The sequence below is a fragment of the Limulus polyphemus genome, unplaced genomic scaffold, assembly GCF_000517525.1.
Source record: "Limulus polyphemus unplaced genomic scaffold, Limulus_polyphemus-2.1.2 Scaffold785, whole genome shotgun sequence".
In the NCBI taxonomy this organism is placed as follows: domain Eukaryota; kingdom Metazoa; phylum Arthropoda; class Merostomata; order Xiphosura; family Limulidae; genus Limulus; species Limulus polyphemus.
This window is the reverse complement of record NW_013666395.1, coordinates 161,756-178,924: the sequence shown is the minus strand read 5'-3', so window position 1 is coordinate 178,924 and position 17,169 is coordinate 161,756. Positions and strand designations below refer to the sequence as shown.

The following is a 17,169-nucleotide window of genomic DNA, read 5'->3' as shown; positions in this document are numbered from 1 at the left end:
TGAACTTTCCTAGAACTGGGAACTTGGTAACAAAAAGTCCATGTAACAAGCTGTCCATGCCAAACTTCTATTCATGGCTTGAAAATTAACGTTTTCATTTATATTTTTAACCTAAACAATTCTTCCTTTTAGAAACCCTAATAAGTAATGATATAGATACATATATATGATTCAGAAAATATAGTTTATATTTATTATAGGTATGATATAAGCTGTAATTATTCTGATTATGTAAACTTTCACATTAAAAACAGTTATTCAGGGATAAATGAGGACTCGAATCAACCATTTTATTTTATTTCTGATACAGCAATGTTTGTAAAATGTATTTGTCACATAGTGAAACTCTGAAGTTTAAAATTATTCACTGTTTTTATTTATTTCAGTATATTTACTCTTTTTTAACTGTAATTTAAACTTATAGATAAAATAGGCTTTCGAGTTATCTCTAAGGACACAAGAGATAAATTTTCTTTTTCCGCTGTATTTGTGCAAATCGGAAGCAAAAAGAAAATTAAATCAAGAATACTGTGTGCCTACCTTCTAGTCACTCTAACTAGACTTTATTATCCTCTCTAACAGAATGTGAAATTAAGCCATATAACTCAGGTTAATGTACGCTATGGTACATTTGAACTGTTGAAAATAGAAGAAGAAAACAGTATATATTGAAGTAGAACTTTCAAGTCTTCACTGGATTGAGGTTTTATTAGTCAAACAATACCATGAAACATGTCTCCTGGTTATAAGGATTAAATGTAGAAACTGCAGAAATCATTGATGATTTATCAATGTAACCGTTTTATGTATATACAGGGCATCAGCTCAACCAGTAGAAGTCTTTGGCTGTTTATTGGTGAACATTAAGCAGTCTGATGTTCTGACAATTCACGAGGCTTCCGACACGAGCTGATTGAATGTGATTAGCTCATTCGAAAAGAACGCTTTAACATTTTATTAACAGTTGCAACTGGACAAAGTAATTAAATAATGATGTCTACTGCGATTAAGGCAATGTGTTCATCTCTGAATGTGTAAGAAATCTTCACATTTTTATCTCATTTTGTTAATACAAGGGAGTCATATATTTACTTTCATTCCTCGGCCAGTTTACCTTAAATCCATCGTAGGTCCAGGAGCCAAACTTCATCACACAAGTTTGCTCGTCGAAAGGAAAGTATTCGACATCAATAATGCAAGAACTTCTATAGATAGCTGGAGGTTTCCATTCAATGAATCCCTGGTAGTTCACCATTGCCTTAGTTGTTAGCGTAACTTCAAAGTTACCATCGGCACTAGAGGAGGAGGATAAAAAATAAACTTCCTGTTTAGTCAGCATCTTTTTAATAAATACAAATTCCTCCCAAGAATGTTACTCCTTTACACGCTATTTCAGTTAGACACTATCGTTTTTCATAGTTTAATATAATTCTTTGGTAACATAAATTTGTACTGAAATAAACAACACTCGTTAAAAGTGGTACTGGTTTGGTCAATTAGATGTTTGAGAGAGTAACAAAGAAAACTCTATACAAAATCATCCTGGCATTAATTACTGTACAAAAATCACGAATTGTTCAACAAGAAGTAACCGCAGGTTTAAAAGCTCTAATTTTGATTTGAATGGTTGTTTTAGCAGAGAAGATGCTTTTCTTCTCAAATACCAAACACTTCTAAGTTTAACCTCGAAGACGAAAAACTGAAGATGATCGTGCCATTCAGCGTACAACCTAGAAGTTTGACTTGATGAAAAAAAATGAATAATGCAATAAACTAATCAAAAGTTTAAAAATTTGTAATTTGTAATTTGCTTGACTATTTAAAGTTAACAAAGAACTTTGATTTATAAAAATAAAGTATATTATTGTTTTCGTTTTATATTTTGTTTTATAAGTGTTTCAGAAAGAGAACAAAGATTTACTTAGACATATCAATACGGCGAGAAGAGGAAAAATGGAAGAGCTTAGAAAATGGTCCACTTACTTATTATACAGAACGATATCTGGCCTCCAGATGTGATCTGAAGGCACGTGTAGCATATCCACACCACCATACTCCCTCGGATCCCATTGCAATTTATAGTCTTCCCAAAACTGAAAAAGATATAAAAAATATTACTTTATGTGAACATACAATATTTATCGCATTTATGAGAACGAATTGTATATGTAGTGTGGCGTTCTACCACAGATGCAAGCCGTTACGTCTCGGGCAACATGTTCAGCACATACATATTTGGAACATGGCGAATTTTCAATCATTCGATAGTGCAATTCTATCACGGATGAAAGTAAGGCTTGCGAAATGTCTGTCATAAACCTTTTCAAGAAAGGATATTTGTATAGAAATGTTGTTAAACCATGTAGAGCCAATGAAAGGATATTTGTATAGAAATGTTGTTAAACCATGTAGAGCCAATGAGAGGATATTTGTATAGAAATGTTGTTAAACCATGTAGAGCCAATGAGAGGATATTTGTATAGAAATGTTGTTAAACCATGTAGAGCCAATGAGAGGATATTTGTATAGAAATATTGTTAAACCATGTAGAGCCATGGAGAGGATATTTGTATAGAAATGTTGTTAAACCATGTAGAGCCAATGAGAGGATATTTGTATAGAAAGATTGTTAAACCATGTAGAGCCAATGAGAAGATATTTGTATAGAAATATTGTTAAACCATGTAGAGCCAAGGAGAGGATATTTGTATAGAAAGATTGTTAAACCATGTAGAGCCAATGAGAGGATATTTGTATAGAAAGATTGTTAAACCATGTAGAGCCAATGAGAGGATATTTGTATAGAAATATTGTTAAACCATGTAGATCCAACGAAAGGATATTTGTATAGAAATATTGTTAAATCGTGTAGAGCCAAAGTGCACAATATTTCGAGAAAAAAAGCTTCATTGGTCTCTAGGAAGCAAGAACCTCACACAGTAGTCATTTAAGAAAGCTACGGATCTGAAACCATAATTCAAACCAATACGGAGAAATATCCTCATCCGCAAAGTTAAGACTATGGTTGCGAAGGAGAACTCTCAGACACAAAACATATCTAGCCATATCTTCTGGTGCTCTTGACAATATAGTAAACAAGGTTTTGAAGTTGGCTCAAAGCTCTCAAGACAAATGTTCAAAAGCTTCCAGCCTAACCTCAACATCAACGACTGTTTTCATCAATAAGATGAACAGCTCTATTCGTGATCACGTACTTGTCAAATTTCCCGATGTAGCTGTTAGTCTTAAGTGCCTCTGGTCTGTATAAACGTGTTCTAGGAAACTGACGTCCACGCGCAGAACTGGGTCAAAAATTTGTAAGGATGTGTGGACCTAGACTGTTGCTTTTGTTCTTCGCAGAAGCTTCTTGTAATAGTATTTGTGTCTCCAGGCAACAGTGTAAAATCACACCTATTACACCAAGTTCAATCGACATGGCGGAGTTATTTACAAGAGAATAATTGGACCTGTAACTTGTTCTTATGAAGTGCGAGTAACCCTCAGTAGTGTGTTTTGTTAAAATTTTTCATAAACTTACAGCGTTTCAGTATAAGCGATATGAAACTCTGTACTTAAGCTTCATAACCTTGTTATTCTGACAATTTTTAACGTTATCTGTGTTAATACTCTAACAAGAGCTTCCTATTAGCGTAATAGATTTAGACTTCATTAAGAAAAGGATTAAGTCTAAATCAGTCAAAAATCTATGAGATAATGCATGCGTTATATTAAGCGAAATATATTATGGCTTAGAAAAATGTGTGGAGTTTTAACTGACACTATGCGTGAAATTAAATCTTTTATCACTTTTTTTTTCACCGTATATAAGGTAATAAATTCAATACAATAATTATAGTATCGATATCGAACGTTCTTGTTGTAATACAATCCTCACTGTTTATTTAGGTTATTCTTCTGTAGTCAAAGGAATGTGCGGGTGCATCAATGGAGTGCATCTGAAAAATGGAAGGTAAAAAAACAGTATTATCGCATTGGAATACTTTTTCTATGGGCTATTGAACGAACAGCTGTGTAACATAAGAATGTGTAATTCATATAAAACTTATGTCTCCATAGGAGGGATAAATAGATTAATCCTAAGCATGTAGTATACAAAGGTAGTGTTTGAAAATTATTTCAATACTGTCACCTGTTACGTGTGTGTTCTACATTTATAAACACGTGTACAATACAACTTCAGGACTTTCTTTACATTGAATTCTAGATATACTAAACACAAATATAGCTCTTTATATGATGAATGACATATCTCACTAAGTTTTATCCTTCCATCTGTTTTACAACTCTGAGGATTTCCACAGTGTATCAGAATTTTCACAATACACAAAAATATTTTCCTCACTATGGGAGAGCTTTATATATAATGCGATATTTTCAAGTTTCGAAATGTACAATGACTTGTTTAACTCGTGGAGTCTTAATTTTAGTACGTATTTTTATCACGTAACCCATTTTGCTGGTTCACCAATGCTGTACCTACGTCATATATTGTAAAAAATGGTGGTAATTACTACTACTATTATATATATTTATATATATAATAGTACTGTCTGTTGTATGTCCATGTAACTACTTCGCAAGGTGTGGATGGATCTTCATCAAAATTGGTATGGAAGTTCATTAGGTTCATGCAAATTTTCAGTTTTACACTTTGCGTTTTGTGGTTTTTATGAGCGTTTTTGTGTTTTTTAACACTACCTCATCTCTTGTGGATGGATCTTCACTAAATTTGGTATGGAGGTTCATTAGGTCCATGAGGAGATACAAACACATTTTCAGTTTTGCATTTTCCGGTTTTATGGTCGTTTATTTGCGTTTTTTACCACTACTTCTCTCCCCTTAAATAGATCTTTAGCAAATTTGGCATAAAGATTCGTTGGGTCCATAGAAAGATACATTTTTGCATTTTTACAGTTTTGCATATTGGGTTCTTTACCACTACTACGCTCCTTTAAATGTATATTCAGCAAATTTGGTATGGAGGTTTAGTGGGTCTATTTGGAGATACATACAAATTTTCAGTTTTGCATTTTGCAGTTTTTATAAACATTTTTGCGTTTTTTACCACTACTTCTCCCCCTGTTGATAGATTTTCACCAAATTTGGTATGAAGGTTTGTTGGGTACATAAGGAGATACATACTAATTTTCAGTTTTGCATTTTGCGTTTTGCGTTTTTTACCACTACTTCGCCCCCTATAAATGGATATTCGCCATATTTGGCATGAAGATGTGTTGGGTCTATGCGGAGATACGTGCAAATTTGCGGTTTTGCAGTTTTTATTGGCGTTTTTGCGTTTTTCTACAATTACATATAAGGGAAGCAGCTTTTCATGTCCTAAGATAACCTTTCATTATCCTGAATTTACATAACTTCCATCCGGGGGATTGGTACTCCAGCTAGTAAGTACACATTTTACATTTCAAATTATTTATACTCTAAGATGTTGTTTAATCATGCTTTATAATAACGCTTTGCGTATGTATATGAAGTTTACAATTGCTGTAAACTTGAGTCCTGTCGCCACGGACGACATGTTTGCGATGAATTTTCGACAGTATAATGGCACCGGAATATACTCCTGACTGGAAGAATACGTCAACACCACTTTTTAAAGAAGGATATTCGTATAGCGGTATTGATAAATGTTCGGAAAAAACGGAGCTAAATGATACAACATTTCAAAGAAGGAAGCCTTCAATACTCTCATGGAAGTAAATAAACGTTGCACACTAGAACGTTGTTGACAGCAATTGATTTCAAAACCACATTCCAAATCAATCCTGGGCAAAGTCCTCACTTGTAAATTGAATGGTATGATTACTAAAGAGAATTTTCCACCCCCCTCCCAAAAACAAAATGTGTTGTAGCTAGGCATTTCTCTTGGAACCGTTAACTAGATAATAAACAAGGATTTAAAGTGGAAAAGTTCTGAAACCATAAATTCTTACGATTTCAGTGACATTTCGAAATTTTTGGCTATTTTCATAAAAAAAAAGCCGGCTGGAGAAACTATGATAACAACAAACCTGTTCGACCACATTCGTTTTCAAGTTCTCTAATGCAGTTCTTTTGTACCTTGATCTGTTTAAACAGGATCTTGGATGGTCTACAGAAAGTTTATCAAGATTTATGGTTTAAGATTGACCTCATCGTCCTTCACAGAACCGCTTGTTACAATAAAAATTGAATTATTGAGCAGCAGTACATAAACATGGTCATCGGACTGCACTGAGTACGATCAACAGTGGAGGAAATAGTTTCAAGGACAGCATGTGACCTTAACATTGTTGTAAAATTGGATTAACCCTCAACATTCACATTTCAGAACAAAAATTCATGTTTGTGGAATAATAAGAATAAGTTAATAAAGTTGAAAACAAGAAATTAACGAATGTGAAAACTAAATTTAATTCATTATTTATTGCTCCCCAGTGGCACAGCGGTATGTCTGCGGACTTGTACTGCTAGAAACCGGGTTTCGATACCCGTGGTGGGCAGAGGACAGATAGCCCTTTGTGTAGCTTTATGCTTAATAATAAACATTATTTATTTTTATTCAGAAGCGTATGAAATTACGAAATTACCAAGGAGTAAAAAAGAAACAATATATATATTAAATCAAAATATTGGATAGATAGATTGAAAATAAAATCCAGCTAGATACTAAATAGTTTGAACAAAGACGCAGAAATCCATGTATTAGGTGAAGGAAATGTTGTTACATGTCTTGAATATCTTGTACACCATTCCATAATGTGATATGTTTTTTCAGCGGATTACTCTATAGGAACACACTGAAGTGAACTCCAGTATTTACTTTAAGGAACGTGTGAAGTCGGACCTTATGTGCTTCGCAGCAGTAAACTGCCTGAATTGAAGGACAACGTTATATATATCGAAGAGTTTTAATACGTGAGGCAGGTTTTAAAACATTCACATGTTGAACCCACAGTTTAACAGAGCTAAATCTAAATTTTCTGTTTTTAGTAATTATGCAGCATCTATGATATTAGTATAGTATAGACCTTATGCACGCACTTAAGTCACATGCCATCTGTTTGTGGCGTCATGTTGGGTGGAAATTACGTCAGTAATGAACTCTCAATATGTATAATTACCAGCGAAAAATACGATAAATTCACCATTTTCAACTGAAATGATTCATTTTGTTTAAAGAATGTAAGTCATGCTACTTAGCAAAGCTTTCTTTGATGGTTAGTTTGTTTGTTATAAAGTAAAGCCCTATTGGATTAAATGCTGTGTCCACCGTAGGAAATCGAATCCCGGATCTGTAGACTTACCGTTGAAGGGGACGTGCTTTGTTGGGAATAAATTACTCATCTTTGTTCCATAAAGCAGTGATCAAAGAGTTAAGAGACGCGAGAGTACCTAGGACTAACATACAGGATTTAAGATACTCGGACATTTAAAAATTTTTTTAGACTTATTCCCCTATATTATTCCACCTGTGTTTTCGACCATACTTACTGCTACTGCTAGTCTTTAGATATAAATACGCCCCCCAGTGGCACAGCGGTATGTCTGCGGACTTACAACGCTAGAATCCGGGTTTCGATACCCTTGGTGGGCAGAGCACAGATAGCCCTTTGTGTAGCTTTGTGCTTAATTACAAATAATAATAATAATAGATATAAATACAACCAACGCGACGCGCCAAGGAGAATATCTATTATTAGTTCGCTATAATCAGTGTGCTATAAACTTCGAAAGCTATGATTGTTATAACGCTTAACAATCGGAAAACTTCAGATATTTGACCAGGAATATTTATAAATTTCGAACGTTACAAATCATTTAACTTTAATGGATTCTCATCGGACATCAGCAATTTTACGAAGACATAAATTCATCATGGAGAGCTCAGCGTGTGTGGCAAAGGACAAAGCTAGCTAGCTTCCCGGCGAATCGTATCTACATCAACTCGTAATTAACTCGCTCATCGTAAACCCCCGATAAGATATCAAGGAGGTTCCAGACCAGAAAGAAAACTTTATACTGTTTGTAAGTTTGTGAAACTTCTGTTTGTAAATCATTGTTTGTAATAACTATTTGTAATAATTGTTATTGTAAATTGTACAGTTGTGTGTATATTAAAACGTATTTATGTTAAAAACGAAGACGGTGTGTATCAATCTTGTTGGTAAATATCGTAAATTGACTAAAATATCGGCATATATTTAAATGCTAAATCCAAAGTACAATTTAACTACTAAATTTAAAATATCAGTTATCTCGGCTTAGGACATTTCGAAATTCTAATACATAACATTTCTAAGCAGTATACTGTAGTATCCTTACCATTAACTCAAAATCTACCATCATATGCTACTAATATCTGTAACTATCAAAAACTGGTTCCAGTCAAATCACATGAAAGTTTGACATTTGCTCTATAAAATATTTTCACCATGAATGCATAGATCTCAAAGAAAAATGAAAGCAACTGATGAAAGTTAAATACACATTTGAAATAAAAACATTTAGTTTTGTAATGTTACATATTAATATTATTTCATACTTTCATAATGTATTCATAATATGTAACACGATATTTTCATTAAACTGGTTATTCTTTATATTATACTCTTTCACCAGAAAATTCCAAAACATGTTTTATATATACACGTTCTGTAACGATACACATCTTAAAACCTGTGCAATTTGAACTTTATCGCATCCGTGCAAAGTTCTTTCTTTATCTATTTGAAAGTGTTATCACTTGTAAGATAAGCGGTACAAGAAGAAATCAAATTCGTGAGACATGTATATGGTATTAAATTAAGCAAACATATCATTAAAACTGATGAATTTAGAATACATACATAATAACGGTTTTCTTAAAGAAGAAAACCAGATTCTCTATTCCTTATAAATCACACTTTATCTTCACATTTCACATAGTAAGTTTACACTTTTCATAGCGTTAAACTTTACTAATTTAATCCAGTTTGAAATTCCCAAGTATATCTATAAGGAGTTAAAACATTACACTTGCTCCATTAATTGTACTTGATTACAACATGGAGAACTAATTATATATAAAAAGTAAATCGTTAATTACTTTTATAAATGCACAATAAAAACTTTATTTGGCGGACGATCAAAAATAAACAATTTTCTTTAAGTTGCCATCAAGAGAAACAAAACATGCATGGCAAGAGGAGGGAGAGACCTTATAAAAAGGAGGTTTCATTCATTAAACATTATGAGGGGTAGAACGAATATATACTTTTTTGTATAACGAAGTAACATTTATTTCCAAAATTGTGCATTAACACCATCTAATACTTCATCTAATTAGTTTCACTTAAAAATTGTTTTATTTAAATCTATCGAATGACCTATGTTTAGACAGTGTATTTAACAAGAGGAGTATTTGAACACCTTTTTGTTGCATGTATAACCTTTATGTTCATTAAGCCGATATTTTAAGTTACAATGTCACATGTAATTGCATTTATAAGTTATTGATCTAAAATGAAAGATGTGGTAACTAGGATTGAATGTAACGTTGATCAAATTACAAATTGTAAAATTAAAACTATGATTAGGTGACAATGCCGAGATGTAATTTACACATATAAAATTAAAAATTAACAGTATTTTGACAAAACAGCTTTACAGCCCTTAAACATAATGCTAATATTACACAAGCTGACAAGGGAAGGTGTGTGGTGCTGTTAAACAAATGTGTCTATATTCCTAGTGTACGTCAATTATAAAATGATGGTTCAGATGTTTTTCTTAAAAGTCTATTTCGTTTGTTGTTGAGCACAAAGCTACACAATGGGCTATCTTGCTCTGCTGACCAAAGTATCGAAACCTGTTTCTTTTTTTTAGCGTTATAAGCTTACAGATCCAGTGATAAAATTTCATAACCTTATTAAGCAAATACGTTGATTAATGCATAGCATTATGATCTGATAGAAAAATCATATGTTTTATCTCGCTTCTATGTATTAGTTAAGACTCAAAAGTTAAACAACAATTTTATATCTGTTCTATCTAGAATGATCATTTCTTCAAAGTAAATTGCTCGGCGATTTTCGTATTTGAGTAGTAAAAATAGACATACTCTTAAACAACCTGTTGAAGTTGATGAAAAACGTTGAAAGTATTCATCTTAATCTTTCTGATAATTTGGTATCCTTTGATGCATTCCCATTGTTTACCAGAGTTCCGGTGAAAGATACTATTAATTGTTTTCAGGATAGATTAGTTCAAGTTTCTACTATTCAAATTGTTTACCCCATTAATTTAATTACTGTATATCAAAACTTTTTTTTTTCAATATTCATGAAAAATACTATAAGCATAATATTGGACTATTCGTCGATTCCCATTTTTCACTCTCTTCTAATACGTTTATACGGATAATTTTGAACATATTACTTTTAAAAATACTTCTTTAAAACCTAATCTAAATTTTAGATTAGATTCGTAGATGACACATTCTTGGTGTGGTTATTTGGGAAAAAACTGAGTTAAAAAAGATTGCTGATTACATTTTATGCCTGTTCAATTTAATATGAGATTGAACAATATAAATGTTTACCATACTTAGATGTATTTTATAGAAATAAATAATAATGAACGTATTTCAACAGCTGTTTATTGGAAATCATATCAATCTCCCTACCCACTTTCTAAAAAACTTTCAATACTTACATAGTCAGAGCATTTAAAGTTTGTTCTGAGACAACCAATTTGAAAATAAACTAAATTAGATAAAAAGCATAGCTGATAATAGATGTTTTAATATTGACATAATTGAAGTATAATATAGGAAAACATATAATTCAAATTTTATAATGGTTTTTGTTTTTGTTGAATCTCGCGCAAAGCTATTCAAGGGTTATCTGCGCTAGCCATCCCTAATTTTGGAATGATAAACTAGAGGGAATGCTTGTTTGTTTGTTAATTAATTTGAGAGTAAAGCCACATTGGGCTATCTGTTGTGTCCACCACGAGGACTCAAATCCCGGATTTTAGAGTTGTAGATCCGTTGACATACCGCTGTCCCACCGGAGGACAGAGGGGGGGGGGCATTTAAACAACACCATCCACTGCCAACTCTTGGCCTACTCTTTACAAACGAATAGTAGGATTGACCGTCACATTTTTACACACCCACGGCTGAAAGGGCGAGCATGTTCGGTGACAGGCCATGACCTGTAGGTTATAATTGAAGAGCCATAACCACCAGCCCATGAAAGACCATTTTATAATGAAATGTTCACGATTAAACAGTGCTTGTGATAAGAAAATTAATATTATAGCAACATTATCATATATATACAGAGGTTGACAACGCTATATTAAAACTATTTTGTAGCCTCACTACGTCGTTACAGTTCATGCCGCCACGTTCTGTCACGTTCTGTCTTATGACCGTGCATCTTGACAATAACGCTGCAGCAAAGTTTCCAATTCAAAAAGTCTCCGTCGTAGGACTGTCATGTCAAAAGCACCATTAAGCCTTGTTGCTTTCCATAATCTATCTAATGTAGGAAGACACAGTTTCACAGTGCCCGTTTCAACATTACGATCATATAGAAATATATTGTGGATTTAAACTTTATGTTAAATTTTCTGCTATAAATTAAATAATTCATTGATACTTAAAAATGAAGGATTATCTGATGTAATGAACAGTTTATTAATAATATATATAAATATTATTTAGGCATATCACTGCGATCTATTTATCACATATAACTGGGTCAACTGAGACTGCAGGTATTCTATGAAATAAAAGATCTGATGATCCATCAGCAATAGTATAGCAGTTAACTATACAAAAGAATTTTTGAAATATTTTTCTAAATAAAAGGCATTATTCTTCGGTATACTTCGCATGTGTTAATATCTTATCTCCATCCAATAGGCGTCACATTCCTCTAACCGAAAGTGTTTGAAACGTCACTTGGACAACACTACTTAAAATGTAGGCAACTTAAAATTAATTAAAATTCGATATATATTTTATATACAAAATGGTTACTTTATGAGTCGTTTTTTTACTTAACATGACTCAAAATAGAAAAAAAAATAACGATAATTAAATGTAGACTTTAATATATTCGATACACCAGGTCACAAGGCGATGAAAACTCACAACAGATGTCCTGGACGTCTTTCAATCTGTTGGGATGAAAACAACTTTTTGTTTAATTTGAAGAAACTATTCGGACAACTACTTCTAGTGGTTTCGTAGTCGCCACATGCATTACAGTAAGGTCAACGGAGAAAATCTCTTCCTTGCGATAAATCTCACTAATATAATCAAATTTAAAAATGAGAGTCAAACTAATGTTGAGCTTCTTAGTATTAATGCTTTTCTGGTCCACAAACTCGTTAGATTATTCAATACTAATATACACCCCTGTAAAGCGCAGTGATGGGAAAGAAACACACGATAAACTAATAGAAATAAGTAATCAAATGGAGTGAAACTTTATTCGAACGCCCTAAAAAAGATACGGTTTTAGATATTCTTCGCAACTTAAACTAAATTATTTTTTGTCGAGTGATTTATTAATGTGTGTAATTATATCAGATGAAGGAGATGCTTGAATCACTGTAGTTTTATTGAATTTTCCCTTTCCAAACACTTTCGTTTATAAAGTTATTTTATTTGACAAAAAGATTCTGAATGTTTCATTAGAAAACAAAACAACGATGTATAAGAGAAGATCTGGAGAGTAAAATGACAATTTTGAAAGCATTTTTAAATATCAACTCATAGTAAAATAATCTTAAATGTAGATATCATGAATTAGTGATTACTACTAATATTTAAGAATTCTATTTACAAGAATCTTTTGATTTTTGTAGAAAATTTGTAAAGTATTAATATTAACATTTCACATTCATTTAGATAATTTATTAGAAAAAAAGAAAATATCTAATGAAACAATTTATGGCACACAATAGCTTTTCCATTTATATTAATACATATAAAAAACTCTTAATTTATCTATATAAAAAGGAGCTTCGTTGAGATAAGTAAGTCATATAAATCAAACTCAAAACTCAAAAATAGTTTTTGTATAGGTTTTTAAATAAGACATTGACATAAAAAACATAAAATATATAGTTTTTTTTCTAACCTGCTGAACCCAGACGTTTGTTGTCATAATCTGCTCCTTCAGATTCTGGAAATAAAACAGAAACATTAGCAAAATTACAAAAGAAAATCGAATCCTATAAAATTGCTTCTCTAAATTAAGATGTATTAAGTAATACATTGTTCTTGGTAGTATTGGTATTAACATACACACACACACACATACATATAAATAGATATCAGTATAAAACTAAAATGAAAAGAATAGTGCTGTATTTTTCTATGAAACCTTCCTTAGAAACTCTGTGGTGTCATGATTCACTGACCAGATTTGTTTTCTATTATTAATATTCCTCCGAATTTCGATTTGTCTTCAAAATGAACAGAGTATCGGGATTTTCAATATTATTGTTTTCTAGTCCACTTCCTACTTGTTATGTACTAACTATAAAGAGTAAATAAAAGTAAAACACGAAAAAGAAAAGTATACAATATACGAGTTGCATGTGCAGTAACATTGCATTTTAAATATCTGTACTAATAGAAAATAAATCCATTGATGTTTACCTAAAACAAATATTGTTTAAAATTAAAAAAATAGAATATTTATATATGAATATTCGCATAAAACAAAATTAATTTATAAATGTACAGCAACTTGGATTTACTTGTCATATATTACTCTTCTTCTAGTTGATGTTTCTTAGGCAACATTTAAATGAACTTATTGATTTATGTTTACTGTGTGCGTAAACTCACTTGATACATAGGATTACCCTGGAAATCCGGGTCGTGTACCTGTGATAACTGAAAGCTAAATTTCGGGATACGGAATGCTGTCTGAATATTCAATATTTAGTAAATGTTTTGCCAATTTGCAAACCAGTAGAGGTAACTTTCTTAAAGAACTGATGAAAAAGCTTATATAATTAACGATTAGTTTAACTGGTTTATTTTATGTGTACCTGTGACAACTGAAACTACCGAAGAAAGTTAGCTTTTATTATCTGGTTTACTCAACCACATTTTCAGCGGTATAATATTTCAAACATTCTTCTTCAAAACATGCACAAAATTAGAATCATGAGTACAAGGATTTAAATATTTCTTTACTAATTTATCAAAAGTATATAAATGTTCATGTAACAAAATCTATTTAGGCTTCGTAAATGAAGAATTTATTTAAATCAAAACTGTAATGTATCGTAGAAGCCCCCCCAGTGGTACAGCGATATGTCTGCGGCCTTACAACGCTAGAAACCAGGTTTCAATACCCGTGTTGGGCAGAGCACAGACAGCCCATTGTGTAGCTTTGTGCTTAACTTTAAACAAACTGTCGTAGAATTCCTTTAATATATATGTGTATATTGAAGAAATAATTGAAATTACAAATTTTTACAGAAGCAATAGCACCAGAGAGTTGATAAACGAGTATGCTTACGCTTTTTGTTTTGTATTTTACCTTCATGAGTCTCTCACAGTAGGGTCAAGCTCGACATAAAGGTTAGCATGTCGGACTGTGATCTGAGATTCCATGATTCATGTCCCACTACCGCTAACAAAAAAATGCTTTGGAGCGTTATAAGAGTAATAGTCAAATCCCACAATTCATTCTGACGGTACTTTGTATTGTCATCACAATTTTAAGTGTCTTCGTAAGACCTTTAACTAAACGAAACACTAATAACCAACTTATACGTAGTTATGTACCACTGGCGGTAGATCGCGACGTAAGCTAATTTTGTTTAAGTTACATGATTTTCTCCGTGAATTAAGCTATTATTAACATTTCTTATTTAGCTTGCATGCATATTATAAATTTACAAAAGTAAAATTTAACTGAAAGGTATAATGTGTAGTATATATTTATTTTTTTCTTTAGTGTCTTTGCTCCGATTATATTACTTAAGTTCAAAGTTTGTAGATAATTAATTGCTTTTATAACATATTATTATGCTAATTTCTAAAGTATATTAAAACGTTGTTTCGAGACCGCATCAGGAATCTGAAAGTTTACTTGAAAACCCTAAATCTTTACTTCAAAACTACTAAGAGAGTGAAGCAAAAAGCAGAAAATATATCGTAAGTACCTCAGCAAATGGCGTCCAAAGTTCCTGTGTAGTTTGTCTAATAATGTGTTATGTATGTAATGATGATGTTAATATATCATTATCATGAACAGAAAAATGAATGATGAGAACAGAACGAGTAGGTGTCGTCTTTTTTCTTACAAGAATGACATCAATTAGAGGTACCTTACAAGCCATTTAAAAAATTCATTGATTAATATATAAAAGGTAAAATTTATTGCGAAACGAAGTGGAAGTCATTATACCTAAAACATTTTCTGCACATACCGTTTTAATTATTTATATATAAATTATAACCTGAGCAAAAAATGTAGGCATAGCCTATCGATGTCTTCAGTTCTACAGACAAAAACATCTGAACAATTTTGAGAAAAAAAATCTAACAAAAAATTAGTGTCCATGTGCAAGGTGTATGTCATTACAATTATTTTTCAATTTAAGGAATTCGGTAATGTTCATGTAGGGTACATTACAGATCAGTCATTTCCCATCTCTTTAATATTTACAGTTTCATTTGTAGGAATATAACATTTTCGATAGGTCTGGAGCAACCATAGATATATTTGCAAGACATATTCATTTAGGTCTGCAAGCCAATAATATCGCCGTTGGTATCAGGACAAATTTGCTAAGAGATTCCAGAATATGCCTCGTGATATAAAAGCTTCGTGTTCGAGAGACCGGCTTCTTGCGTTTAATTGAGCAGTTGTAAGTGTTGACGAAATCACAAAGATATCAAACCGAATCAAAGTATTCCAAATCTATACGATATATATGGATAAATCAAGAAATCCACATCATTAAAAAAAACTGTAGAAACTTTCAACAAACATTAAACTGAATTTTACTTTACGTTATTATTTAATAGACTGTGAATCTTGACTCAGTTTGACTGTTTGTCATAGCACATCCGTGACAGTTCGGCCTCCAATACGGCATAGCCTTCACGAATATTTATATAATTATGTATATTACTTACACACACGTTCTCTCCTGCCAGAGAATGGGCAATGACGACCAAACGGCAGACAGTCAACAACCTCGAAAGTGAAGATAACCGTACATTTTAGTATATTAACCGTTATATGTGCACAACGAAAGAATGGAGGCCTCCGCTAGAGTTTTTCTAGCCATTTCGTTAGTTTTATGTTGCTATATAGCAGTTTGCAACTGATATTGTTGCAGCCACTTTTGTACAGACGTTTGTTTTCATCAGGAAAAACATTATCTTGGCAATCCTCTGCCAGAGGATCGGAGGGGGTAGATTTGGCTTAACACATTTTCTTATCTAAGTCAGCTATAACAGCATGTAGAGTGTCGTGCTAGGAACAATGGTCGTTATCCAGTTAGTTATGTGACGAAACGCTCATGAATAATGATCTCAGACTATTTATTAATGCCTAAAATACTCGATAAACAAATATCTATATTATTAACATATGTCATGTGAGTTATCAGAAGCTTATACTTTAAATTTTTACCTCAAGTACGCATGATGCAGAGCATTCAATACGCTGAAATGTATCAACCGCCCCTTCAAAGAAAGCCATAAGAAGTGTCTGCTACAATTTACATTAATTTGAAATACATGTAAAACCCACAGTGCATCAGTTGCAGTGTTTCTTTACTAATATTGGATGGAACAAATAGAATGTAGCGTAATTAGCTCTGATACTGAAACTCTATAATACAACTGATAATAACTCTGATACTGAAACTCTATAATACAACTGATAATAACTCCGATACTGAAACTCTATAATACAACTGATAATAGTAAAAAGTTTTTTATTTGGGTAGTTAAATCCCGATAAGATTTTTACATTTATAACTCTTTATTACATAATAAAAAAGTCTCTTCCACTTTTTTTAGAATAAATCATAGTGTTTTTGGTTATTGATATGTTTAATTACGTTTTCCGTCGTCACAATACCTAAGCGACGAGAAATGTATTTTTTTTAAAT

At 32.1% G+C, this 17,169-nt stretch overlaps 1 protein-coding gene across 1 annotated transcript in view; it reads right to left on the bottom strand.

Moving 5' to 3' along the window:
• LOC106460517 (acetylcholine receptor subunit alpha-like) overlaps nucleotides 1–17,169 on the bottom strand; it is a 108,674-nt gene that overhangs the window by 10,517 nt on the left and 80,988 nt on the right. Inside the window, exons 3-5 of the mRNA XM_013920233.2 lie at nucleotides 13,158–13,202; nucleotides 1,984–2,093; nucleotides 1,115–1,295 (exon numbers count right to left, since the gene is read on the bottom strand). Coding sequence (XP_013775687.2) covers nucleotides 1,115–1,295; nucleotides 1,984–2,093; nucleotides 13,158–13,202 — 336 coding nt within the window. The remainder of the gene's footprint in view (nucleotides 1–1,114; nucleotides 1,296–1,983; nucleotides 2,094–13,157; nucleotides 13,203–17,169) is intronic.